The sequence below is a fragment of the Acomys minous genome (assembly GCF_964271855.1).
Source record: "Acomys minous genome assembly, chromosome: 1".
In the NCBI taxonomy this organism is placed as follows: Eukaryota; Metazoa; Chordata; class Mammalia; order Rodentia; family Muridae; genus Acomys; species Acomys minous.
The window spans coordinates 53,604,350-53,632,321 of NC_140483.1; the positions used below are offsets into that span (position 1 = coordinate 53,604,350).

The following is a 27,972-nucleotide window of genomic DNA, read 5'->3' on the forward strand; positions in this document are numbered from 1 at the left end:
TGTGTGTGTGATGAGTTTTTTGAACCAAGGCTGTGCCCATCTCCTTGAGATGTCTGTCTGACCTCTCCAACTGGTCTGGTCATGACCCAAGGGAGTAGGAGGGGTGGCAGAGGGAGAATCAAGCTGCTTCTCTGCCCACAGGGAATCTAGCCCAGCCTTTTGAGGTCTCCAGGGCCTGAGAGCTTGGAAGTCACTTCCTCAGAAAAGATGAGGCTTTGTGACTGTCTCATCTTTGGTTTTGAATGGCCCAGACCAAACAGTGTTTAAGAGGTTTATGAAAACTGTTCCTGGCTAGGTGGTGGTGGTGGTGCACACCTTTAATCCCAGCACTCGGGAGGCAGAGGCAGGCAGATCGCTGTGAGTTCGAAGCCTGCCTGGTCTACAGAGCAAGTCCAGGACAGTCAAGGCTATACAGAAAAACCCTGTCTCGGGGTGGAGGGTGGGGTGGGGCGGGAAGGAGAAAAAAAATTGTTCCTGTGGCTGGAAAAATAGACTTTCCTTGGGTAAGGACCCGTTCTGTGTTTCTGCAAAGAGCCATAGTGCCTCTCTCCACCAGGGTGGGTGGGGGCTGCAATTTTCCCTGCTGCCCTGTAGGGGGTGCTCAGGCCCTGGGAGCAGAGTACCTGCTATGGCTACTGCTGGAGAGCTTGTGGCCTGAGTCTGAGGTAGCCCAGCATCAGGTAAAGGGGTCTCTGTTTTGCCTGTTCCTCTCCACAATCAAGGAAGAGGTAGGTCACAAAGGGTCAGGCAGATGGCTGCTCCACTCCTGCACTGGGTGCCCAGCCCTAGAGACTGTGGAAATCTGGCCTTCAAGAGTCTGGCTTCGCTTCGTTAGGCCTGGAGGTGGTATGGGAACAGAAGACAGTTCCAGGGCCTCTGGTGAAGTTGTGGATCTCCTTAGCGCAGACCTGAACATCAAGCTAATGATCAACTGTGGCCAGTAGGAGGGACTTGATTTTGGATTTCACTTATTTTGTGGTGAGTTTGAACTTTATTTTGCTGTGTTGGGGATAGAGCCCAGGATTTCCTATATGTTAGGCAAGCATTTGAGTTTGTATTTTAGACACTTGTTATCTGTTAGGCCCAAGGAAATGTATTTTTAGACAAAAAAAAAATGTGTATGACTTTTTCTTGCATGTGCACCAGGCGTGTGCAGTGCCCACTTTGACTAGAAAAGGGCATCAGACATCCTTGAACTGGAGTTACTGTGAGCTACTGTGAGGGTGCTGGTAACAGGATCTGGGTTTTCCAGAAGAGCAGCCAGCACACTTAACAGTTCCCACCCCCAACTACAGGAAAATCCTGACCCAGTATCAGAGGGTTCTGCTATTGATAATCTGTCCAGGAGGCAAGACAGGTTGCGGGTGGGGCTGGGGGTGGGGTTAAAAAGAAGAATAGCAAAGTTCTAAGCAGCCAGCTGTGAAAAGTGCCAGTGTGAGGTACTGGTTGGGCAGTGGTTCTTTCAGTTCTGGTTCCCGGACTGGTTCTGTTGGGCCATGTCTGGAAGGAGCAGGCATGTGGAGCACTTAACTCTCCTCCCAGGGACGATGAATCCCAGGCAAGAAGAAGCCTCTCTGCCAAAAGCAGCTTCAGGATTTGCCCTTAAGACATCTAGAGCCATAGATGGAAAGGTCCCCAGAAGCCAGCTTGAGTCGGAGGTTGCCACAGGAGATCCTTGGATGGAAGATGTCCACATAAGCCATAAGGAATCAGGGTCCTTTCAGGAGGTTGTGCACCTTCCCCTAAAACAGGGGAAGCTGACCACAGGGGCCCAGCATAGGCACTGTTTGGTCACTTCTTGTAGATCTGTTGTTTGTGAGGCTCTGCCCCCATGCTGTGGAGAAATTTAGAGCCCCCCACACACACACACACAAGCTAAACAAATGCTCTGCTATCTCCAGCCCAGTCCTTTTCTTGTACACAGTCAGGCTGCCTCCTGAAGCCTCCCCCTAAACTAAACCTGCATCCTGCATTGCTAAGAAGACCAGACTCTCAGCAGCCCTCACTGCTGGTGCCATCGCAAGCTGGTGGGTCCTATCCTGGGTGTGCAAATGAATCCACAGCCCTCGGAGAGAAATCTGAACAGAATAACATTTCAGCCGTCACTTAATGATGTCATCTTAAAGCCAAGTTTATCAGGTAGGCAGTTTTCTCTAGGCCTGGGCTATCTCTCATCTTACTGCAGCAGTTTGGAAGTGATGATGGTAGCCTGGCCCCTTGCTGGAGATGTCACGCGAAGGGCACATGTCTGCTTCTTCCACCTGCCTCTACAGGCCTGACCCTTTTGCAGGCTTGCCTCCCTGAGAAGCCTGGAGCTGAGCTGGCCGCTGATGTGGTCTGAGATATCTGAAAGCTCACCTAGAGACAACTAGCTGTTCAGGGGAGCCAGAGCTGGTCTTTCCGTACCACCTACAGGCCAGCAGCCTCCGAACTGACACCTGATGTTCAGACCAGCAGTGTCCAAATTCCAAGTTCTTATGCTCCCAGTCCTTGAAATTTTAATTTTACTTTATTTATTTATGGTGTGTGTGTGTGTGTGTGTGTGTGTGTGTGTGTGTGTGTGTGTGTGTGTATACATGTGTACAATGTCCATGCATGACATGGCATGTGCGGAAGTCAAAGGACAACTTACAGGAGTTGGTTCTCTCCACCATGTGGGTCTAGAAGACCAAATTCAGGCTGTCATAGTTGGTAGCTAGCATCTTTACCTATTTTATTGTGTTGGCATCACACATACACACACACACACACACACACACACACACACACACACACACACACGCACACACACTTTTTTCTCTTCCCTCTTCTTCTAGACAGTTTTGCTACATTACTCAGGCTCAAACTCAGGCTGTCATACCTGGTAGCATCTTTACCTACTATGTTATTCTGTTGGACTTTCCGCCCCCCCCCCCAACCCCCCAACTCTCTCTCTCTCCTCTTCCTTCTCCTTTCCTTCTTCTAGACCTACTCTTGCTAAATAACTCCAGCTTGTGATTCTCCTGTCTCAACCTCCTGATTATCTAGGATTACAGGGATGTGTCACCACGCCCTACCCAAAAGCCTATTGACATCTTCACTTTGATGGCAAGTAGACATCTCAAAATCAACATGGTCCATGCTCCAACCGAACCCTGTCTTTATTACCACCTTCAGATTCCCTCAGATCAACAAATGGCAACCGAATCCTTCTAGTTTCTCAGGCCAAATTTTCAATTTTTTCCCCTTGAGGCAAAGTCTTGCTATGTGGCACAGGCTGGCTCAGAGTTCACTTTATAGATCAAGCTGGCCTCACACTTGCATTGATTCTTCTTCCTTAGCCTCTTGAATACAAATGTGTGTGTGCCTATTTGTTTTGTTTTTGTACCTAATTTTACTTTTTGAGACATAATTTTACTACGTAGCTCAGGCAGGCTCAGAACTCAACTTTATAGCCCAGGGTGGCCTCAAATCCAAAGCTGCCCTACTTCCCAAGTGCTTGGATTACAGGTGTGTGCCACTATGCCTAATTATTTTTGTGTTTAGTAGTTGTATTAATGTTATTTTTCTAAAACTGTATTTGTCTCTTAGTTTTGGAGGGTCCAGGAAGCAATATTGATATTGAACCAAGGTATTAATATCAAATCACTATGTGTGTCCTGTAGCTATTTGGCCCCCTTGTAGGGTCTAGCTTGATTCAAAGCCAGCCAGCCTGTGCTGAGGGTCCAGCTGTATCTAAAAATATCCCACTACCCCTACCCCTGGAATGTACTTACCCCTCCCAACTAGCCTGCTAAATTCTGCTTTTGCAAAAGATATAAAAAGCACTTGCGCCTGCTTTTCAAGGTCTTCAGCTTGCAAGAGCTTGTCAAACCCCGATGAACATCTGCTCAATAAAATTCCCGTGTGTATTGCATCGACATCAGACTCCGTTTCTCTCCGGGGACTCCGGGTGTAGACTAGAGATCTCTCTGGAGGTCTCAGTCTTACAGTTTCTCTCTTAGCTCTGCTATCACGCAGATAATTGAGACTCATATTTTTCAATAAGCTTCACAGAGCAATAACTAAGCAGTTATTACTCTATTCTTAACCCTCTAAGCTAATCTGGTTTCCTCCCAGGGTACAGCCCAGATATACTTGCACTTGGTAGCTTTCCCTGCTCCAGCTCCTCTCCTGACATCCCCTGGACCCCTCTTGTGGCTCCATCCTCTCTTCCTCCCCTCCCCCCCCCCCCCAGCTGGCGGGAAGGCCAGCCCTATTCTCCCCCCTCCTCAGCAATTGGCTGTAAGCTGTTTTGTTGGCACACCAGGGGACAGTTGGGGAGCAGGGTTTACACTACATTGAGACAGATATCTCAAAACAAGGATTACAGCCAGATATGGGCAGGAGTGGGGCTGGGGGTGGGGCTGAGGGTGGGAACAAAGGAATCAGCACTTGAATTACAGAGTAAGCTTATACCTACATGGTTGTACCAGGGCCTTCAGCATGTTAGGCAAATGCTCTACCGCTGAGTTACACTCCTAACCCTAAAAAAATCTTGACTTCTTTCTAGCTTTCATACTCACATCTTGTCCATCATCTATTTCCACTGATGATCAAAATAGATACCAGGCCCGAGTGCTTCCTGTGGGCACCCATCTCCCTCTGAGGAAACTACCATTTCTCTCTCTGGGTTATTGTTTCCGTTTCTCAACTGATCCCCTTGAAGGATTTTTGTTTTTCCTGTTGTTTCAAAGACAGATTTCCTTACTCAGTCCAGGCTGGCCTTGGAGGCTCGGATATTAGCTGAGGCTAACCTTGAACTCCCGGATCTCCATTCTCTATCTTCCAAATGCCAGGATGGTGGGTGTGCACTCCAGCACTGGGCCCACAGGTGGGAGTGGGGGTTAATTTACTGAAGACCCCTCTGCCTGGATTAGTTTGTTGAACCCCACGCCACGGAGGCCCATCTTTCCCATTGCACAGCTGAGGAAGTTAAATTGCACAGCTGAGGAAGTTAAATTGAGAGTTTCATTCGCTGCAGGCCGTAAGGCTAAGCCCTGCCTGGAACCTTGTGTCTTCAGGGGGCACAAAAAGATATGAAAGGGCAACAGAGACCTGAACTCAGGCCCATTATCTACACTGCTTTGTTCCTGCCATGGCCATAGCCTTCAGCTCTTTTGCCTTATCCCTTCTGGACTCAATGTGGGATAACCAGGCTTTTCTCCTAGCCCCCTTTCCTAACTTCCGTCTTCACTTCTCATTGCTGCATGCCCTTAAGGCTGTACGCATCTCCCCTTAGTTGGCAAGTCCCAAGGCTGACTTGAGATGCAAAGTCCATTCGCGATCGGGTTTCAAAGCCAGTGTTGGACAGTCCTAGAATCTGTGGGACACCGAGAGTGACTTAAAGGTGTCGCTCTTCCCAACCATTCTTGCATCAGTGGCCACCGTCTGATGCAGAAAGTCTCTTAAGTCTCCACCTGGATGCTTTCCATGCTGGCTTCCGTGTGTACATGAGAGGCGCCTCATATGCCCATGCTGCACCTCAGTGGTTTTCTAGTCCTCTCAGTGGAGGGAGAGGAGAAGGGGGGGGGGCTGATCCCTTCCTAGCCCCACCTGACACAGCTAGCTAACCTCCTCCAATGACACCTCTTTTCAGGACTGTGCCAATCAGAAAAGGACGCCTATAAGTTAGTTCTGGAATTTATGGAACCGGGACAGATGGTAAGGAAATTCTTTGAGACTCTTTGAGAATTGAGGAGCCCAGTGGGAACACTTGAAGGTCCATGCTGCCCTAGCCTACGCCCTGGAGCCACCTGAATGTCAGCTTGTTAGTGGCTCTTGAGCTGGAGACATCTTGGGCGCCAGGGCCTCTAGACAGGGTGGCAGTACCCCTTGCTGTAGACTCTTTGCCCCTCTGACCTCAAAAGGCTCCAAAGGCTCAAAATACCAGTGATGTCTAGAGCTGGGGCATAATCCATACTTTGCGCTAGTTGAGTTGAGGCTGGGCATAGTGTGGGGTGCAGGCTTCAGGTTCTGCCCTGAGATGCGTTTTGTCTTCTGTCCTAGTCCCAGTCAGACAAGCTCAGTTTTCTGAATGCCGTGGGAATTCTGAGCAGTCTTGTACGTGACCAGGCAAATGGCAGCATGAATAACTACTATCCTAAAACTCTTCTGGCCAAGAAAATTGAGGTAAGAAAGGACATAGCTCTGAGTTGGTCACTCTGGCTTGAAGGTGACAGTCCTAAACCTAAGGGTGGCATCCCTCTTTGAGGTAAATTCTCATCTTTCCTGGTCTTTCCAGACATTCATCTTGGAAGAATCCACCGAGATCTTGGACAATAATGTGCGTCAGCAAGCCATGCTCAGCATCGTGGCCCTGAGGTTTCTTCCCCGTGGGCCCTCTCCTGGCCTCTGGGACTCTGATCCTGAGAGCATGCGGGTTGGGAGGACAGGCAAAGTTTGGGAACTTGACCGGAGGAGAAAGGTGGCAAAGTCTATGGCTGCCACTTCATCTGCCTACATCCTGGGACCAGGGAAAGGGAACTCTTGGGAATCTGTTAGGACCTCTAGTGTAGGAATCCCCCATAATCGATGTCCTCTCACCCTGACAAGGGGTCACTGGAAAGTGGCCTACAGTTTTCTGTGCCTCAGAGAGTAGCAGAGCAGTTTTCCCCCAGAGGGTTCTGAAAATATACCTCAGCCTCACACAGGACCCCCTAAATCCCTTGTTATTCACCACTTCTCCTCCAAGTCAGGTGAAGCCGCCTTTCCACTTATGCCAGAAGCTGGATCTGGTCAACACCAGCATCACCAGCATATTCTCCCTGCCACTCATCATGCCCAGCCTAGACCGAAAGGAGAGCGCTAGTCTCTACTTACAGGTAACCCCCAAACTGTCTCTTGCCGAAGGACTCCATGGGGACGAATTTGTCTTGGGGACCACCTCTTGTTGGCTTGACTTCCTGGCCTTCCTCCTACTCTGACTCCTCCCTCAGGAGTCCAAGGCCCCATGGTCTCCATTCTCCTTGCTGTCATCTGGGTTTCCCAAGGAATGGTCACGTCCCGTATCCATTCTCTCTGAAGCCCACATGCTATCCATACATAGCCTTAGAGAGTCTAGCATCAAAACCTATAGATTATAGAGAATAACTGGCAAAGGGACTGACTAATTTCCCCAAGGATATTTGGTTTTAAAATGGGGGCTGGTGACATACCTCAGTGGTAGGGACGTGCTTAGCCTTGGGTCCAAGAGGCCTTGGGTTCAGTTCCTAGAATTGCAAAGATAAAAGTGGCAGAATGACTCGCTAATGCTGAGCATCCTCAGGGGCTGTCTTAGTTGGGGGAAAAAGTGCCCTACAGCCTGTATTGCACTATTGGCTGCTATTGGAGATGGGCCTGGTTCTACCTTCAGTAAGGCCAAGAAAGGTCAATACTAAGGAAACTAAGGTGTGTGAGCATCTACAAGGACAACACAACCACACTGGCTCTCTCTGTCCCTTCACCCTGTGGAGGAGATGGAGGGAGTGTGGTCAGGAGGTTAGGCAAGCATGTGCCAGTCAGTCTACTGTGCGCTCGTGCCTTCTCACTTCTCAGACCAGCCAGGCCTTGGATGATATGCTGCAAGCTCTTGTGATGGAAGCTACGAGCCCCAACATGCTGATGCTGCAAAACTTCCTGGAGGTAGGTATCTGCAGATGCCAGAACCACGCCCTCTTTCCTGTGCTCTGTGCCAGGTAAGGTAAGGAAAGGAACGTGATGAGAATCTGGGTGTCCCTCCAGTTTAAAAGTTCCCCGGCCTGAGCATGCATGAGTGTCACCGGAGGATGCAGTCCCCCCAGATGTTCTAAGGATAACATTTAGGAACCCCAGCCATCAAGACCCTTTTCTGTCTAGAACCCGGTCCTGTTGGAACATTAGCAGTGATTGTAGTTATATCCAGGTTACACTTGACTCTTCTTAGTGCATTTTTGCTTGACATCACTGCTCTGCGATGGGCAACAGTGTTCACCCCTTAGGCTGCTCTTTGACTTTTTGATGAGTACCCCTAGGAGACCCAAAGCATTACAATGCACTCCCCACACCACCACCTTTACTTGATTTAAAACATTCTGTTTTGACAAATTTTGACCTCCTGAGGACGAGATTGAATTAGGAAAATAGCCAAGAGTCCCTTGAAAATAAAATTCGTGAGCAAAATGGTTATTGATCATTATGCAAAATACTGATATTTTGCATAAGATTCTGTATGACTACAAGTAAAGAGATAAGAGTGTTTAGGTATCTTACAACCAGACGAGACATTTATTCTCATTTGGGGGGGGGAGTGACGTTGTGCTTTTGAATGAACTGTTGCTGCTGTGTCTGCTGAGAGGCATTTCCGTGCTTTATAGACACCTCATTGTGAGCGCAATAACAACCCCTCTGTTGTCGCTGGAGTTCATGGGGGAAGGGAGGCGCTGAGTCCTGGTCAGGGTGAAGTCCTCAGGATTCATTACTAGGCTTCTTGTTCTCCGAAGACAAATGGTGCCAGGCGAAGTGTGTGTGTGTGTCTATAAATACAGCACTGAAATACAGAAGTAGGGAGATCGTGATGAGTTTGAACTAAATAGGGGGACTTTGTCTTAAGCATATATGTAATATATATTTATATACACTACACAATAATAAAAATAACAAAAATAGCACCATGCAAAAGTTTTCAACCTTTCATTAAAAAATGGGTTGTTTTTATTTTTTTATTAATTTTTCAAAATACCTGCCTGGATTTTATTTCTCTCTTTTTAAAATTGAAAATAGATTTTGTTTCTCATACAATATATCCTGATCATAGTTCCCCCTCTCTCCACTCCTTCCAGTTCCTTGCTATCTCTCCTCCCCTCAGGACCCACACTCTGTCTGTCTCTCATCAGAAAAGAGCAGGCGTCTTAAGAGACAAAAGCCAAACATGACAGAATAAAATACAGTAAGACGAATCAAAACATTCTATATCAAAGTTGGATATGGTAACCCAACAGTAGGAAGAGTCCCAAGGACAGGCAAAAGAGTCAGAGATCTGTATGCTCTCTTAGTGAAGAGTCCCATAAAATACTATGCTAACGAGCTTATGACGTATACGCGGAGGATCTGGTGCAGACCCATGCAGGCCCTGTGCTTGCTGCTTCAGTCTCCGTGAGCTCATATGCACCTTCATCCCTGCTGGCTCCTACAGTCTTTCTGCCCCTTCTTCTGTGGGGTCCCCTGAACGATGAGGGGGAGGCATTTGATGGAGACATCCCTTTTAGACTCTATCTCTGCGTAATGTCTGGCTGTGGGTGTCTGCATCTGATCCCATCTGCTGCCAGAGGAGGCCTGTCTGATGATGACTGGATGAGGCGTTGATCTATGAGGAGAGCAGACTATCATTGGGAGTCATATTGTTTTCTTCTTTTTTGTTTTTCTGTTTTTTTCTTGCTTGCTTGCTTTTTGTTTTTTGGTTTTGTTGTTGTTGTTGTTGTTTTGTTTTGTTTGCCACACATGTTTGGTTTTACACTAGGTCTTCAGGCTACCTAGTCTCTGGTTCTTGGTTACCCAGTTTTAGTTCCTTCTCATAGAGTGGACCTTAAGGCAAATCACACATTGGTTGGTTACTCCCACACATTCTATGCCACCTTTGCCCTAGCATGTTTTGTAGGCAAGAGAGATCATAGGTCAAAGGTTTTGTGGCTGGGTTGGTGTTCTCTTTGGAAGCCTACATATTACCTTCCCACACTAAAGAGACTAGAATGTAGGCACCAGCTTGATTTCTGTGTTTCCTGTGAGTCATGCGGATGTTATCCTTAGCACCGGAGCCCTGCTATCAGTCTGTGGAGAACAACCCTTTGTCTTAGCCTCAGCCTGGGTTGTTTGGGGAGTTCCACGGAACTCTCTCAGCCAACAGCTCAATTGAATACAACATAGACCCACCACTGGAAGCCTTGCCCAGCTATAAGAGATGGTCAGTTGAGACTCTGAATCCCTTGCTACTAGGATTCCTCATTAGGATCACCTTCATAGATGCCGGAAGTTTCCACCCCACCCCACAAATATCCCTCAACTTCAGCAGTCTCCTTCCACACCCTCTTCCTCCATCCCGTCTCCCCTGGCCCCGATCTTTCCTGCTCACATCCCCATCTGTGTCTAGCTAGATGATGTGGCACACACCTTTAATCTCAGCACTCGGGAGGCAGAGGTGTGTGGATCTCTGAGGGCAAGACCAGCCTCTTTACTAAACAAGTCCCAGGACAGCCAAGGCTACAAGAGAGGCCCTGTCTTGAAAAAAAAAATCTATTCTATTTACTCTTCCAGGGAGATCTATGAACTACCTCCTCAGACTGTCCCTCATCTTTACCTAACGTCTCTGAATGTATGGATTGTAGCTTGGTTATTATTTACTTAACAGCTAATATCCACGTATAAGTAAATACATACCATATTTGTCTTTCTGGGTCTGGGTTACCTCACTGAAGATGTTTTTTCCCTCATTCCATCCATTTGCCTGCCAATTTCATGATGTCATTTTTGTTAATAGCTGAGTAATACTACATTGTGTAACTGTAGCACATTTATCCATTCTTCATTGAGGGACTTCTAGGTTGTTTCCACTTTATGGCTATTATAAAAAAAAAAAGCTGCGATGAACATGGCTGAACAAGTGCCCTTGTAGTAAGATGGAACATTTTTTGAGTATACAGCCAAGAGTGGTATAGCTGGATCTTGAGGTAGATTGATTCTCAATTTTCTGAGGAACCACCATATCGACTTCCATAGTGGCTGTGTAAGTTTCCACTCCCACCAGCAATGCAGGGCTGTTTTCCTTGCTCCACATCCTCATCAGTGTGAGCTGTCACTTATATTTTATTGATCCTAGCCATTCTGATAGGTGTAAGATGGAATCTCTAAGTAGTTTTGATTTGCATTTCCCTAATGGTTAAGGATGTTGTACATTTCTTTAAATGTTTCTCAGTCACTTTGAGATTCCTCTATTGGGAATTCTCTGTTTAGATCTGTACTCCATTTTTAATTGGATTATTTGTGTTTTTTAAATATCTAGTTTCTTGAGTTCTTTATATATTTTGGATATTAATCCTTTATCAGATATGAAGTTGGTAAAAAATATTTTCCCACTGTATAGGCTGCCATTTTGTCCTGTTGGCAGTGTCCTTTGCCTTACTGAAGGTTTTCAGTTTCATAAGGACCAATTTATTAATTGTTGATCTTAGTGTCTGGCGCTCTGTTCAGAAAGTCATCGCCTATGCCAATCAGTTCAAGGTTCTCCCTCACTTTCCCTTCTCTCAGGTTCAGTGTCTCTGGTTTTATGTTGAGGTCTTTGAGCCACTTAGACTTGAGTTTTGTGCAGGATGATAAATATGAATCTATTTGCATTCTTCTACACATGTAGACATCTAGTTAGACCAACATCATTTGTTGAATATGCTGCCTTTTCCTAGTGTGTATTTCAGGCTTTATCACTAAAAAAAAAAAAAAAAAAAAAAAAATCAGGTCTCCATAGGGGTATGGGTTTATCTCTGGGTCTTCAATTTGATTCCACTGAACAATGGGTCTGTTTTTATACCAATACCAGGTAGTTTTTATTACTATATCTCTGTAGTACAACTTGAAATCAGGGATGGTGATACTTCCAGCAGTTGTTTTACTGTACAAGATTGTTTTAACCATCCTTTGTTTGTTTGTTTGTTTGTTTGTTTTTGTTTTTCTATACAAAATTAAGAACTATCCTTTCAAGGTCTGTAAAGAATTGTGTTGGAATTTTGACTGTAATTGCATTGACTCTACAGATTACTTTTGGTAAGATGGCCAGAAAATGGGTTATTTTATATGCAACAAAATTTGGATTATATTTGCCACCTTGTTTAGAAATTTTTTCCTATAAAATTATGGTAATGTAATGTGACACAATTTATTTTAATTTGACTTTGAACAGTAGAATAACACGATTTTTTGGGGGGAAGAAAAGCTACATAAAAACCATATATAAAGAATTTAAGCGGAGCTCCCCTATGCAGAGGGATAATACCTCTACCAGACACCATAGGCTGTCAAACAAAAATCCTAGTGCCGGGTGTGAGTTTCCTTCCTTCAGGTTGTTGGTCAAGGGCACAGCCACAGACCCCTCAACAATACAGTCTCCTGCCGTTGCTCTTGGTTACTCAGCAGCCTTGATGGTAAGACTCTATTGTTATAAACACTACAAACTTGAGTCATTGCACATGAAGAAATAGAGCTTAGGGCTGCCTTGGACTCACAGCAGTCCTCCTACCTCTATCTTCTGAATGCTAGGGTTACCTGTGTGAGCTAACCAGCACAGTTCAATTCTAGATTTTTAGTATACATCTGTGACATGTCTGGATTACCAGGTATGAGTGGCGCTCTCCCTCTCTGTCTCTCCCCCCGCCCCTTCTCTCCTCTTCCTCTTTCTTCCCTGCCCCCTCTCTTCTATTCTCCCTAATTCGTGGTATTGAACCCAGGTCCTCAGGAAAAGGCTAAATCACTGAGTCACAGTTCCAGTATATTTGTTTGTTTGTTTCTTTTCCTTATACATTCTGGTTTTTTTTTTTTTCATTTCTTTTTCTTTTCTCTTTCTCCCTCTTTTCTTTCTTTCTTTCTTTTTGTTTTTTCAAGACAGGGTTTCCCTGTGTAGCCCTGGTTGTCCTGAATGCACTCTATACACCAGGCTGGCCTTGAACTTGAAGATTTGCCTCACATTGCCTCCCAAATGCTGGGATGAAAGACGTGAGCCACTGCTGCCCAGGCTATCCCTCTTTTCACATGACTCTCTATGACAGGGTGAGCGGGGAGCTGTTGCTCAGCTCTGATCCCAGATCCAACTTTTCAAAAATGAGCAACCAACCAGGACAAAGGTCCCTTCCTACTGGTAGGAACTCAACCTAAAATAACAGTAAAAATGGCACCTCACTGGACAGCCGGAGGAGGATGTGAGTTCTTGTCCACAGAATCCTTACTGGAAGCACATTATTATCGAGCCCTAGAAACCACTGGCTCTGAGTTCATCCCTCAGAGAGCATTTCACTCCTGAGCCTGGCCTAGGGTCGGGGTTATTATATATGCTGCTGAGATGTCTCCAACTTCCGCTTCCTCCTGTTCCTCCTTGTCCTTGAAGGTGTACCTCGCTCTCTTTTGAAGCATTTCCTGTGTGAAGAGACTCACTCAGAAGGGAACAGACTGAGTGACTAAGAACTTGCCTTACCAAGTTCACGGGTCCAGTACTCCTCTCTAGTGCCCACTATAGCTTCCTCCTGCTCATCTTTCTGTCTGTCAGCTGTAGACACGGGACAAGCTAGGAAGGGGGCCCCGCTCCGCCGCCATGTTGATGTGTCTCTCTGTGCCTTCTGCAGATCATCTTACCTTGGTTAAAGCTGTCAGACAAAGTGCATGTGCAGATCCGAGCCTTGGGCACTATTTCCCGACTGCTGAGGTTTATTTGTCATTTCCCTGATGTGTCCGTGAGTATTTCCCGAATAGTGCAAGGCTGACCCAGCATGCCTTGCTCTCGGGGCAGGGGTGCTGGTTGAGCCCCCTGAGTTTCTGCAGGGGCAGCTGGGGGAGTCAGAGTATGTGCTACTTCTCTGCGTCCATGTTTATTTATGTCCCGGATGACCAAGAAGCTTGATTTGTTCTTTGGTTTGTCCTGGAGTTTAATAAGCTTTGATGAGCCTGGTTGGGATCCTTGGCCTATAACAGGTAGATGGAGACCCGCTGAGTAATATGTTTCAGGGCTCTGGCTGTTCCTTTTTTTTTTTTTTTTTTAAATATTTATTTATTTATTATGTATACAGTGCTCTGGCTGCATGTACACCTGCAGGCCAGAAGAGGGCATCAGATTGCATTATAGATGGTTGTGAGCCACCATGTGGTTGCTGGAAATTGAACTCAGGACCTCTGGAAAAGTAGTCAGTGCTCTTAACCACTGAGCCATCTCTCCAGCCCCCTGGCTGTTCCTTTTGCTGTGTGTTGGCAAGGGAGGTTTTTCTTAGCCAGGACAGTGTTGGGGTAGGAAGGGATGGGACACACAGAGGCAATAATAAAGGGATGCAGAAGGAAGCAGTTTGGCATGGGTGACCTTAGGCGGGAGAAGCCCCCCCCTCCCCAGGATGAAAAGAGGTAACCATGTCTGCTTCCTGTCAGCACATGGCATCGTTCTCCATCACGGGGAAGCTGATAGCCACCTTCGGCCTCTTCTGCCTGAATCCCAGCCAAGACATCTGTGCAAGCGCATTAGAAGCCCTGTATTACGTGTTCACCATCCTTGGGCTTCAGAGAAGTAAGTGACCTGCGCTCGGGTGGCCGCTTGCAGCTGGATCCACGGACTCAGTGGATACCCGCATTGTTTCAGGCATGCCATAAAAGCTTGGCCCCTCTAGCAGGGGCCTCTGAGATGTGGCATGATATGCCACGATGCCTAGAAACCAGGTCATCAATTGATCAAATCTGGAAACTTTACTCTGATAAATGCCAGCCCTATCGCTATGCCCTTTTCAGTGACCTTCTTGGGAGGGGCAGCTAAGCTTGAAGTCACTTATGAAGTCCACTTGGACCCTCAGTACTCCCCATCTCAGCCATATGCACAACACTAGAGAAGTAAGCATCTTTTCTTGGTGGAAGGACTGTGGAAATAATAATAAAAAAAAGATTTATTTACTTATTTATTATGCATGCATACAATATTCTGCTTGCCTGTACACCTGAACATGCACACCAGAAGAGGGCACCAGATCTCATTATAGATGGCTGTGAGCCACCTTGTGGTTGCTGGGAATTGAACTCAGGAAGAGCAGCCAGTGTTCTTAACTGCTGAGCCATTTCTCCAGCCTCCGACTGTGAGGATTTTTTTTTTTTTTTACCTAGCCCTTCTGTTTCAAACGGCCATGATCATATGGGTACCAGGGAATTTGCAAACTCCCCCAACAGCAGTTTCAGAGACCCCAGCTTCTTATGATTTGGTGGGTGCACTCTGCTAAGCACACAGGAATGACTCAGTCCACAGGGCGGTAACAGGGGCCAGCGTGAGCCCCAACCCACATCCTCCCTTCACCGTTCACTCCCTCCACTCCTTTGGGTCAACACTGTTTTGTCCGCTTGTCTCTATTGCTCTCAGAGGTTTGGAAGAGAGATGGGACGTGGTTCGTTTTCTCTCTTAAGCCCTCGCCCCTTACTTGCTGTTTTTGGATTGGAGGTGTCAGGTCGAGGACAGAGAGCATCCTGAAAAACTTGCAGAAGCATTTCCGTGGAAACTGGCTGGCCAACATGCAGAACCTCACACTGGTAACCCAGATGCTCACGTGTGTGGGATGCCCAGAGCGGGAGAGAGAGAGAGGATGCTGGGTAGTAGATTATAGACGTAATAATCCCCACAAATGGGAGTGTTTACAGAGTCCAAATTCTCAGGGACAGGAGGCTAAAGGTGTAAAGTCCGTTCTCTCCTAGTGACACCTGAGTTGTGTCTCTGAGGTCCCCAAGAGTGTTTGGGGAAGAAGGGATGATGTCCTCAAGCTCAGCTAACCCAGATCACCTCAGTCAGATATACAGGAATCACCCTTTGGTCCTTCCTCCCCACATGCAACTCCATAGCACCCCTGACTGCCCTGCCTCCTCAACATCACTTCAGTCTGTCCACCCTGCTGCAGCCCCACATCGCTTACTCTGAGTCCCCCATCTTTTCTTGCCTGGTGACTACAGCAGCCTCTTACTGAATATTCCATTTCTAGCCAGCTCTCATTCATTCAGGAAAATGTTTCTAAAATACAGGCGTTAGCTCCCTTCAGACTGTATGCGAACTCCCTATTGTCCTCCTCAGCTGGTCCACAAGGACCTCTGTGGTCTGGTTCCTGCCTTGCCCTTATTCGGTCTTCTTATTCAGACTGCTGGCCCCAGTCTTCCATGCAGGGCATTGTACTCACACAGAGGTCCTTCCCACGGCGGCCTTCACGTAGTCCACCTCATTGCTGGAGCCTGCTACCCATTCTCTTCAGGAGTGGATGCCAGGAAGACCCTTTCAGTCTTTCCAGCTAGTTCCAGTGCCCTGCCTACAGCCAGTATTAGTATTTCCCTTCACACCACCTTCCCCCTTCCCTATCTGGGATAATGGTGAATATCCCAAAGGGCAAAGACATGGAGCATCTCATTCACAGTCCTCCCTAGATCTCAACCATGGAGCCACATACAGTGCTGGTACCCATGTTGCCTGCAATAAACATCACATGTGCAGATTTCTGTCAGAGGCATGGCTGGCTTTCTGCTTGCTCTGGAATTCTGTAAAGTCACTAGGCATAGGACATGTTTCCAGTGGCCTCATCTCACTGCACATCAAGCTTAGAAAATGAAGGTCCTTTAGCATCGTCCTCTGTGTCATATTGTCTGGACTATTGCTGTTTCCTGGGGACATCAGAGTTGGTGGCTCTCTAGAGATGACTCACACCACTGAACCCTGCGTTTTGGGTCTTTGCGGATGCTGGATGCTTTGGGGCAGTCTTCAAGTGGGATGCTGGCATGGAGGGCTCCTCTCTTCTCTCAGTTCTTCAGGAAATTCCTGACCCCTGAGGAGAGAGCCGATGTGATCTTGGTGTCCATGGAGGCCATGACCAGTAACATCAGGGAGGATGTCCTTGCCGCCGCTAAGATGTTAAAGATGATCCTGAAGTACCCTCTTGCAGAAGTTGCCAAGGTAGGCTTTTGGGGGAGTCATTGCTTCGGTGTCCTTCTGCTCTGTTTTGGGGTCTTGTTTTATTTCCTATCAGCTTGAGCCTGAGGAATCCAAAGTCCCTTAGCCCCAGAGAGAAGAGCCTATATGGCAAGTTGTTTTTGCAATAGTGCAAAAGGTAGTGTTTTTGTGTTTGTGTGTGTGTGTGTGTGTGTGTGTGTGTGTGTGTGTGTGTAAGAATGAAGTAGTGATGACCAGGCCTTCATCTCTACTAGGAAGGCAAGAACCAGATCAAAGTTATAGTAAAGAGTACCATGGCCTCACAGGACCAGAAGAGACCTTGGTCATCCCTTCTCTTCCAGAAACTGTAAATGTGTATGTGTGTATGCGTGTGCATGTGCATGTGCTGTGATGTGTGCAGTGGTTCTTTCATGTAGGCGGAATTGGTTGATGACAGGTGGACATAGCTGATGAAAAAGGTAGATACAGTTATAGGTATTAGTGACCAACCAAATGCTTGACAGAAACAACTTTAACAGGGAAATGTAGCCAGGTCATGGTGGTGCACACTTTTAATCCCAGAACTCTGGCTTAAGTGCTAGCATAAAAACAGGCAGATCTCTATGAGTTTGAGGCCAGCCTGGTCTACAGAGTGAGTTCCAGGACAGCCAAGGCTACACAGAAAGACCTTGTCTTGAGAAGTCAAAAGGGACAGGGTGGGGTGGGGTGTTTTGGTTTACAGTTTCAGAGAGTCTCAGTCCACCATGACAAGGAAGACATGGCAGAGAGTCTCTGTACATGGCAGCACTAGTGCTGGAAGAGACTGTTCCGATGGCAGTTGCCCAGGAACTAGGGCCCAAGTTGCTGCCTTCAGAGGCCTGCTGCTAGCGCTCTCTCTTCAGTAGCTAGGTCCCTAAAGGTTCCTCAGTCTCCCCAAATAGTGCCACCAGCTGAGCAACAAGTGCAAAGCCTGAGCCCATTGGGGGCATTTCTGTTTTGAGACAGGGTTTCTCTGTGTAGCCTTGGCTGTCTTGGACTCACTTTGTAGACCAGGCTGGCCTCAAACTCAGAGATCCGCCTGCCTCTGCCTCCTGAGTGCTGGGGTTAAAGGCATACACCACCACCGCCTGGCTCATTGGGGGTGTTTCTGACTCATGCCTTAACAATCTGGGTATCTGTAGATGCTCCTTGACATCTTGATAATAATAATAAAATAAGAAGAATAAGAATAAACTCACTGAAAATAGTGGGAGCTGAGAACACCCCTAGCCCACCAAACAGCCTGGCTTAGCAGCACACTGTAGTGTTGTCCGTCTCCTCTTGTCATCTGGAGGCTAACAAACCTGTAGCTCCCTGCCACCACCCAACATCGGCAGAATGCTGTCCCACACATATCATCTCCCCAGAGAAGACGAAAGTTAGTTCAGAGTCTTGTTTTAAGGAACGTGCGTTGCTTTCCTGCCATCACGAAGTCGGGAAACCACAGGGCAGGAGCTGGCTGTGTGTTTAACGGAGATAAACACTTAGAAGATACAGCCACAAATAGGAGTGGAGTGCAGAGACCCCTCTGTCAGAGGGAGGACTAGGACTGCTCTCGATGAAAGTAAGACAGGACAGTTTCACTCCAGCTGTTCTGGTTATTAAATCATTTTTAAAAAGATCTTAGGAATTGATAGCCCCATTGTCATTTGAATGGCTTGACCCGCCCCCCCCAACCTTCTCTCTTGCTCACCATATCTCTTTAGAGGGGCCGATCAGCTTTCTTGTTTCTGTTGTGTCTCTCTGGCCTGCAGAAGTATCTGGTCATTTGCCTCAAAGCAGACCGCCGATGGGCCTGTAGAGCTGAAGGTGAGCCTTGTGGCAGCCAGACTCCTCTGTAAGCAACACGGTCACTGCATAATCAGAAGTCAATAATGTACGTTGGAGTTATGCAAGGGGGAAAGGGTGAGGCACTTGTCAACTGTCTTAGAAGCAGTCCTGAGAATGTCATTCCATATTTGCCACTGGCTTGTGTTCCATCCTCTGCATCCTGCAGAGAAGCAGTTCTCTGTTTTTTTATCATTTTTCTCCTGTTACACTCAGGCATGGATTGGGTCCTTGGTTCATGGTGTAAGGCAGAGATGAGAATACACCACAATCTTACTCAGACTTTTGAGCTAGACAGGTTCTTTTGTGTGTTTTGTTTTGTTTTTTGAGACAGGGTTTCTCTGTGTAGCCTTAACTATCCTGGACTTGCTTTGTAGACCAGGCTGGCCTCGAACTCACAGTGATCCGCCTCCAAGTACTAGGATTAAAGGCATACACTACCATCGCCAAGTTCTTTAAACAGAGCTTTTTATTTGCAAATGGCTTACTGAAAAACAATTAAGATCAGGCTGGAGAGATGGCTCTGTGCTCAAGGGCACGTACTGCTCTTCCAGAGGACCTGAGCTCAGTTCCCAGCACCCACACTCACTTGTAGTTTCAGCATCAGGGGATCCTTTGCTTTTAGCCTCCACAGTTGCTCTGTGTGTGTGTGTGTGTGTGTGTGTGTGTGTGTGTGTGTGTGTGTGTGAATAAACACAGAGTAATAAGAAAATGCATGACAGGCGATGTTCTCCTCCAGTGGATCTCAACCTCTTTAATGTTGCGACCCTTTAACACAGTTCCTCACATTGTGGTGACCACCTCCCTCCCCACTATAAAATTATTTAATTGCTACTTCATATTCGTAATTTTGCTACTGTCACAAATGTAATATGACCCTTGTGAAAGAGCCATTGGATCACCAGAGGGGTCTCGACCCACAGGTTGAGAAGCCATGTTCTAGCCAACTCACCTGTGCAGATGCTGAGGCAGATAAAAACGGTCCCTCTTGCTTTCTAAGCGAGGATACAAAAGACAGGGAAGATGGAAGTCTTCCTCCGAGTCACCCAGGTAGTAAGCTTGGAAGTGACATTCAAATCCAAGAGGTATGGTGACCCCAGAGTCCATGCCACGCAGAGTGCAGCAGCCTCTGCTCCGTATGCCTGGCAAGAGAAGGCGGTCTTTTAAGGCAACGACCATATGCTCTTGGCTCCTGTTTCCCAAGTCATTCTTCCTTCATTCCTCATGCCATGCTTTCCAGACATGGCACAGCCTTCCACGGCTGCTTTCTCTCTGCCCCTCGGAAAGTGTGGGGGCCACAGGTCCACAATGGGAGCAGCTGGCCAGGCCAGGGTGCAGCAGGACAGAGATGGTCAGACGTCAGGACTTGGAGCTGACACTAGGCACTATACAGTCTACAGCAACCACACTTTAAAACAGTGACCTGTGACTCCGGCTCAGCTGGCGTTGCGGTCCAGGAAAAAAAATAAAGCCTCTCTCCTGCTCTTCCAGGTGCCAGAAATCATCCACTTAATTTACAACGACATAGACAGAGTCACCGAGAGAGAGGCCCAGAGCACCATAAAGATCGTCTTCCAGCTGCTGGTCCAGTCCTACACAGACGAGGTTATCCTGACTCTGTTCAAGATAAAGGACCAGTCACAGAAGTGAGCCACTCTGTCTGCTACAAACTTACAAGCCGCTGGCTGTCCTGTAAATAGCTTATTTGTGTGTGCACGTACATGTTCACATATGTCTGCACACGTGTGCAGATCTGTACACATGTGTGTGGACGCTAGAGATGACGTCGTGCATCTTCCTCAGCCACGCTTCGACTTTATTTTTCTGACACAGGTTTTCTCACTGAACTTAGAGCTCACCAGTTCAGCTCGCTGAGCTTGTCACCAGGCTCCAAGGACCTGGCTCTCTACTACCCCCACCCCCCCCAGTGCTGGGGTCACAGATGTGTGCTGCCGCACACAACTTTTTATGCGGGCTGCAAATAAATCTCTCCAGCCCCTGGCTTATTCTTACAACATATAGAACATTGAATAATTTTTTGTTTACTCTGAGCAGAGTGGTTCTAAGAGCTATATGCATGCTTTACTGCAGAAAATCTCAGAAGCACATAAAATTTAGAAAAGGCAAAACAAAAAAAATGTATTAAATTTCGGCTGATAGCACCTTCTGTTATCATTTGGGTATGATTTATAATTTGTCTGCCTTCTGAAAGGAGCATTTTAAAAAACTATTTATAAAGCCAGGTGTGGTGGTGCAAGCCTTTAATCCCAGCACTTGGGAGGCAGGAGCAGGTGGATCGCTGTGAGGTTAAGGCCGGTCTACAAAATGAGTCTAAGACAGCCAAGGTTACACAGAGAAACTGTCTTAAAAAACCAAACCAAACCAAAAAAACCCCCTATTAATATATAATATATGTATTGCATCTACATATATGTATACAATGTATATGTAATAATATATAATATAGAAATTACAATATATATAGTTAAGCCCATACGGTATTTACAAATTTGTGTGTTTTTTCATTTAATGTTTTATTACAGAATTTCCTAAGTTAAAACCCTTTATTAAGCAAAATTGTAATGGCTTCTTGATCATATGTTGTAAGGCAGTTAATACCAAATTTACCTTTCTGATGTATAGTTATTTGAATTCTCTAAATGTATAGTCACAATAATCGTCACCACAGCCATGATGTTTGTTCATGATCACGCTCCTCAGCTCCCTTGTTCTACCTTTCCAGGGCCAGCCCCTTCTGTTCTCTCAGCTGCTGGCAGCCACTGGTCTGTGTTTTGTTTTGCTTTGGTTTTTTGTTTTTCAAGCACTGGCCTGTCTTCTATCCCCATCATTTTGCCTCTTCTAGAATGTCCTGTATCTACAACCGTATAATATGTGAATGGCTTAGCAGGTAAAAGTGCTGCTACCAAGTTTGATGACCCAAGTTCAAACCCCGGGACCCATGTGGTGTAAGGAAAAACAGATTCCCACAAGTTGATATATATATACACACACACATAGTGTGTGTGTGTGTGTGTGTGTTTGTGTGTGTGTGTGTGTGTGTGTGTGTGTGTGTGTGTGTGTGTGTGTGCATTTTGTCTGCATTCATGTCTGAGCACCATGTGCATGCCTGGTACCAACAAAGGCCAGAAGAAGGTGTTGGGTTCTATAGAACTGGAGGTTGTAAGCTGCCATGTGGGTGCTGGGCATTGAACCAAGGTATTCAGAAAGAGCAGCCAGTGCTTTTAATGGCTGAGCCACCTTTTCAGCACACTGCCCATAGAAGCCAGAAGATGGTGTTAGGTTCCCTGGAACTGAAGTTTTAGGTATTTGTGAAGCTGTCTGGTGTTACTACTGGGAACTGAGCTTAGGTCCCCTTTCTTGTGCACGATGCGCTCTAAACTGCTAAGCCATCTCTCCAACCCCCCCAAAAGATAAAGCATTTTAAAAAGAAAAAAGAAAGTTTCTTTATATTTGTAGTTTGTTGAGAGTGTTTATCACAAACAAGAATTAAATTCAGTTAAACCTTTTTATTGTATCTATTAAAATGATTGTGTGGTTTTTCTTTATTGCCCTGTAACTGTAGCAAATTGTGCCTTTTAGACTAAGACTCATTTGTTTTTCTGTTCTTTTAACTAATATCTATCTAATACATGTTAACTAATATGTAAATAATAGATCTAAAATCAGTCTCTTTTATGTAGCATGTAGTAATATCATTTGGGTGTTTGGTTGTTGTATGTGTTTGTGTTTTGTTTTATTTTTGTTTTTGTTTTATGATAGTGGGGATTGACCATAGAGATTCATGCTTGTTGATCAAACACTTTATCATAATACTAGATCATGTTTTTTATCCAATCTGAAAATCCCTAACTTTTAATTTGTATATTTAGGCCATTTACAATTAATGTAATTAGTTGTTTATTTGGATTTATGCACCACTTTGATTTTTTTCTATCTGTCTGTTTTGTATATCTATACCCTGATTTTCTGCATCTTTTTGAATTACTTGAATGCTTTCATATATTCCATTTTTCTTTACTCATACATCCATTGAAGTAGATTTTGCCTTTAAGAATTTATATGGCCACACTGATGTCTGCTAATAGCTAATATCTATAACTTTAAGAAAAGGCACTCAGGAGACAGGCAGATCGCTGTGAGCTCGAGGCCAGCCTGGTCTACAAAGTGAGCCTAGGACAGCCAGGACTACACAGAGAAACCCTGTCTTGGGGGAAAAAAAGACAGACAGACAGACAGACAGACAGAAAGAAAGAAAGAAAGAAAGAAAGAAAGAAAGAAGGAAGGAAAGAAGGAAAGAAAGGGAAGGTCTTCCAACAGCTTCCTTTGGCTTCCTTGCTTCGCATGATAGCTGTCATTTACCTCATATTTACATATATTGAGGAAACTGCCAAAAGTTTTTATTTTTAACAATCATGCATATTTTTTAAACTAAGAGGAAAATATTTACTATTTCTGTTGCTTTTTATAATTGAAGTTTCTACTTCCCTATAATAAAACTTCTCTGCAGCTTAAAACTTTTTATTAAAATTTCACCAAGAATGTATCTCTGGGTAGCCATTGCCCTTAGTTTTCCTTCAAATGAGACTGTTTCATATTTTACATTCTTCTTAAAAGATTATTTTCACTGAATATAAAACTCTGGGCTGACGGTTCTGTGTCTTTCTCACATAGCTTCCTTTGTCTCAGGATTATTTCAGCCTCATTCTACACCTGAGCAACCTGAGAGTGACAGTGGGGTTTGTGTTGGCTTACATGCAGAGCCAGGGCATCCCACACTTGCTGCCTCTGAAGGATCTTTTCCCAGGTCTTTTATGTTCTCTTTGTTGATACATAGCACAGTTACCAGGGAGAGAGATGGGGGGGGGGGCGGAGAGGAGAGAGAGGAGAGAGAGGAGAGAGGGAGGGAGAGAGAGAGAGAGAGAGGGAGAGGGAGGGAGCCAGAAAACAACAGTGACAATAAAAGGAAGGTCTAGGCTGTGGTCAAGTCGGTGAGGCCTTCTGAGGGTTGTATAGGCCCTGGCAATTGATCCCCAGAACCACAAGCACAAGGTAAAACAATAGAACAAACCCTCAACAACAGTCAAGATGTTTTCCTTGCCCTACCTACCAAGCACATATTTTTGTGTTCAGCCTGCGGCTTCTGCTGGGCAGCTCTGCTAGTCATCCAGACAGGGTTTGGGAAGAGAATGAACAAAGACCTACTCATGCTGTCTGACTCATAGGGGCCCATTTCCCCACTGCTCAGGGACACAGAATTTCACCAAGAGGTTCTGTTGCCTGTGTCTGGGGCACAGTTTTGCTCTGGGGTCATATGTAGGTCAAAGTTGGGAGATGAAAGAGAAAAAATAAAATCAAATCTGGGGCGCCTACTCAGTACATCAGCTTTCCACATTCTGGCTTCGTTCTCCAACCTGTCTGCTTTTTATTAATTTTTCAGAATCTAATCCAATTAAAGTTTTATCAGTTAGATTGAGATAGTTGATATTGTTATCCAAGGCTTCTGTATCTTCACTAATTTCTGTCTGTGTATCTGTTAGCCACTGAGAACAGACTGATGAAAGATCTTTGTGTTTGTAGTTATAATCAGTGGGAGCTAGACTAGAGAAAGCTTGCTCATTCTTGGTAGACAACAGAAACTAAAATCACTTGTTATTATTCTAATGAATGTTCTTATCATGACAAGAAAGTTTCTATTTTATACTGCTAGTTTAAACAAACAAACAAACAACAAAACAAACAAAAATACCCCCAAACCAGGTATGATGGAGCACGCCTTTAATCCCAGCACTTGGGAGGCAGAGGCAGATGGATCTCTATGAGTTCAAGGCCAGCCTGGTCTACCAAGAGAGTTCCAGGATAGCTGGGGCTACACAGAAAAACCCTGTCTCAAAAAACCAAACCAAAACAAAACACCCCAAACCAAGAATCAACTTTAAATTTCACCAAATGTCCAATGACATACTTGTACAGATCTTTAGCAATTTTAAAATAATGATTAGGGAACATGATTTTTAAACCTTTTTAGATTCAGATTTTTGATGTGTACAGACTAATAAGATATGGTTATCAATTTTGTTATGTGTTGAATGGACATTTGAAATAAAATGTGTAAAATTATTATACAAGACTGTTTAAAATGTATTAGTAAGTTCTCTACATATGAATATACTTATCTTTATATTTATTTGATCTGTTAAGTTCTTGATATCATGTTGCTAGATTTTATCCAATCTGTCAAAGCTAGGTATTGTCCCCTTAGATTGTTTTTTAATATTTCATTGTGTGATTATTCCACACTTTATCTTGCCCATTCTTTTGCTATTTGCTCTCAATGTTCTTGCTGGTGTTGTGGTGCCAACATTCTTGTGCTGACACTGTGTTTAGATTTACCACCTCATTTGGGTGTCATCCCTTCTTAAAGAGTTATTTATTATTATGTATACAGTGCTCTGCCTGCATGTACACCTGCAGGCCAGAAGAGGGCACCAGATCACATTATAGATGGTTGTGAACCACCATGTGGTTTCTGGGAATTGAACTCAGAACCTTTGGAAAAGCAGGTAGCACTCTTAACCACTGAGCCATCTCTCCAGCCCCGCCTTCTTTGCATTCCATGCTTTCCTTGTGAAATGGTTTTTCCTCTCTCTTGAAGTCTGTCCTTTATTTACTCTCCAGTAAGATTCTGGCCCTCAAACCAGACATTTGTCCATTCATGAAGTCCTCCTTAAACAAGAGACTTTCTATGAAACCCATAGGTTGACATCTTGTTGTTGTCCAACCTTGGGAAGCCTGACCTCTGACTCTTGCTCTCCACTGTGGCTGTTAGGAAGTGGCTGTGAGTCTAACTGCCTTGGGCAGCCATTCTTTACTTTGCCTTTGTCACTAGAGCACATGTTGTGCCAAAGACTGGCTTTGACACCAGAGTGAACTGAAGCCGGACACAGATAGACAAAAGGGGGCCAAAAGGTAGTGGCTCCTGGCTTCTGGGGAGCCAGAAGCTGGCTAGAAGCTCTGAATTCTCTTTAACTCTTTAGTGGTTAGAGCTGATGGCTCTAGCTATCACATCTTCTGGTTGTGGTGAGAAACTCAAGGGAAAGGGAAGGGGAAGGGAGCCAGAAACTGATGGCTTCTGGTGAAAAAAGAGGGGGTTGGGGGGGGGAAGCTCTCAGGCTCGAGCAGCTCCAACACTTCAAGTATACATATAGACAGTCAGACATACAGACATGCAGGCTTATATACATTCATTATATACAGACAGACAACCAATTAGACAGACAGACACATATTTGATGGATGGTGGATTGAGCAAAGCTCTAACTCCAATCAACTACTCACATATATACAGACACATCTGGTGGATGGAGCAGACCTCACAACCTTCAACCAACAACAGCATCATATATATATAGTGTTGGTGGATAGAGCAAAGCTCTGACAAGCAGGCTCTAATACATCTACCACAGACAGACACATTCACACGAGTTTGATGAGTAGAGAAAGTTCTAATGAACTGGCTCTAACAACTTTTATTATTGTCGTAGCAAAGCTCTGTACATCAGAAAAAAGTTACCTCATGGCAGTAAAAGTAATTATCACAGAAACAGAGAAGGTGTTAACACAGAGGGAGTTACAATAATCAGGATTATTTACTACATGTTTCTCTATTAAAACCAACCATTTTTAAAGGTTTATTTATTTATTAATATGTATATTAGTGCCCTGCCTGCATGTACACCTGCAGGCCAGAAGAGGGCATTAGATCACATTATAGATGATTTCAGGAATTGAACTCAGGACCTCTGGAGGAGCAGTCAATGCTTTTAACCTCTGAGCCATCTCTCCAGCCCAAAACCAAACATTTTTTAATCTGTATCTTCATTACATAAGTTTATTGTGAATTCAGAATAACAGCTTTTTTCATATCATAAGTTGTCAAGGTTTAAGATTAACAAGGTTGGGGAGGGGGGCACAGCAGGATTATTGTTTGTTTTTCCATTAAGGCTTGAACTTGACTAAACATTTTCCAGCTATCTCTTAGTTCCAACAGTTTCTTATAAGTTCAGAATAATATTTCTGTCTATGGTTCCACAATTAGTTAATTATCTATTTTCTGCTTATGGCTTATCACGGTGCACACTGAGACCCAATGACTTCATTTCTAGCCTAGAGGAATGTTTACCTAGGTCATAAATCTGTCTCAAGCCTGTTCTTCCTAGTGCAGTTTATGTGTCAGTGATGTGTAAAGATTCATAGACTCTCAGCAGTTGTTGTTATTCTGCAGAAGGGTTTAAAGCCATCTGAATCAAATCAGGAATTCTAGAAAGTCATTATCAGGAATTATGAAATCATCAATTCCTCTAAACATTATTACATGGAAGTACATCTTCAATTTGATCTGTAGGAAATCTACTTAACCAAGTGGATAAATACATAGCAAACAGTACACAGTGAAGGTCTCTACCATACCAGAGAGATACAGCCATGACAGGCATGGAAAGTCACTGGGGCCTGGCTGCACGAGGGCAAACCCATAGCAGGCTACGCAAAAATGGTGGGCTGCCAACAGAAGCTCACTTGCTTGCCATAGGCCCTTTCTGAATGCATGGCTCCTGACAGTGTTGCCCACAATGAAATTCTCCTCTCTGTGTTTAGTGTGTGTGTGTGTGTGTGTACACGCGTGCACATGCTTGCATGCGTGAGTGTTTATTTAGTATGTGTGAAGGCCAGAGAATAGCTTGCAGGAGTCAGTTTTCTCCTTTCACCTTGTGGGTCCTGGGGATAGGCATCAAATTTGTCAGGTTTTTATAGCGAATACTTATACCAGATGAGTCATCCCTTGTCTCTTTTGGCTGTCCTGGACTCTCTTTGTAGACCAGGCTGGCCTCGAACTCACAGTGATTCGCCTACCTCTGCCTCCCAAGTGCTGGGATTAAAGGCATGTGCCACTACACCTGGCTCATCCTTTGTCTCTTAATCATCTTTCTTTCATTTAATTGTTCTTATCTGATCTTTCTTTCTCTTTCCTTTTTTTTTTTTTTTTTTTTTTTAAAGACAAGGTCTACTCTGTTTGTTCCAGAACATACTCTATAGACTAGGCTGGTCTCAAACTCACCGAGATCCACCTGATTCGGCCTCCTGAGTGCTGGGATTAAAGACTTGTGACATTACTCCTGCCTTTTTTTTTTTTTTTTTTTTTTTGGTTTTTGGTTTTTGGTTTTTGAAGACATGGTTTCTCTGCACAGCCCTGGCTGTCCTGGACTCACTTTGTAGATCAGGCTGACCTACAGCTGAACTTATAATGATCCACCTGCCTCTGCCTCCCAAGTGCTGGGATTAAAGGCGTGTGCCACCATGCCCGGCTACTCCTGCCTCTTCTCATGTTTCAAAAAGTCCCAGGAGACTTCTGGAAGGTATTAAACAGGGTTGATTAG

At 45.2% G+C, this 27,972-nt stretch overlaps 1 protein-coding gene across 6 annotated transcripts in view; it reads left to right on the top strand.

The window, feature by feature from the left end:
* Positions 1-129: 129 nt before the first annotated feature.
* LOC311595779 (maestro heat-like repeat-containing protein family member 7) overlaps positions 130-27,972 on the top strand; it is a 38,747-nt gene continuing 10,904 nt past the window's right edge. For 2 of the 6 annotated variants that reach the window (XM_084778745.1, XM_084778749.1), the window contains exons 1-12: positions 130-978; positions 1,925-2,139; positions 5,618-5,682; positions 6,028-6,150; positions 6,263-6,342; positions 6,713-6,842; positions 7,555-7,641; positions 13,353-13,460; positions 14,143-14,278; positions 15,191-15,279; positions 16,529-16,678; positions 20,012-20,166. In XM_084778745.1, the coding sequence (XP_084634871.1) occupies positions 2,052-2,139; positions 5,618-5,682; positions 6,028-6,150; positions 6,263-6,342; positions 6,713-6,842; positions 7,555-7,641; positions 13,353-13,460; positions 14,143-14,278; positions 15,191-15,279; positions 16,529-16,678; positions 20,012-20,166 (1,211 nt within the window). In that variant the 5' untranslated portion in view covers positions 130-978; positions 1,925-2,051. Of the gene's footprint in view, positions 979-1,901; positions 2,140-5,617; positions 5,683-6,027; positions 6,151-6,262; positions 6,343-6,712; positions 6,843-7,554; positions 7,642-13,352; positions 13,461-14,142; positions 14,279-15,190; positions 15,280-16,528; positions 16,679-20,011; positions 20,167-27,972 lie in introns of those variants that run through there. The other 4 variants (XM_084778746.1, XM_084778748.1, XM_084778747.1 and 1 more) reach the window with 4 other exon arrangements.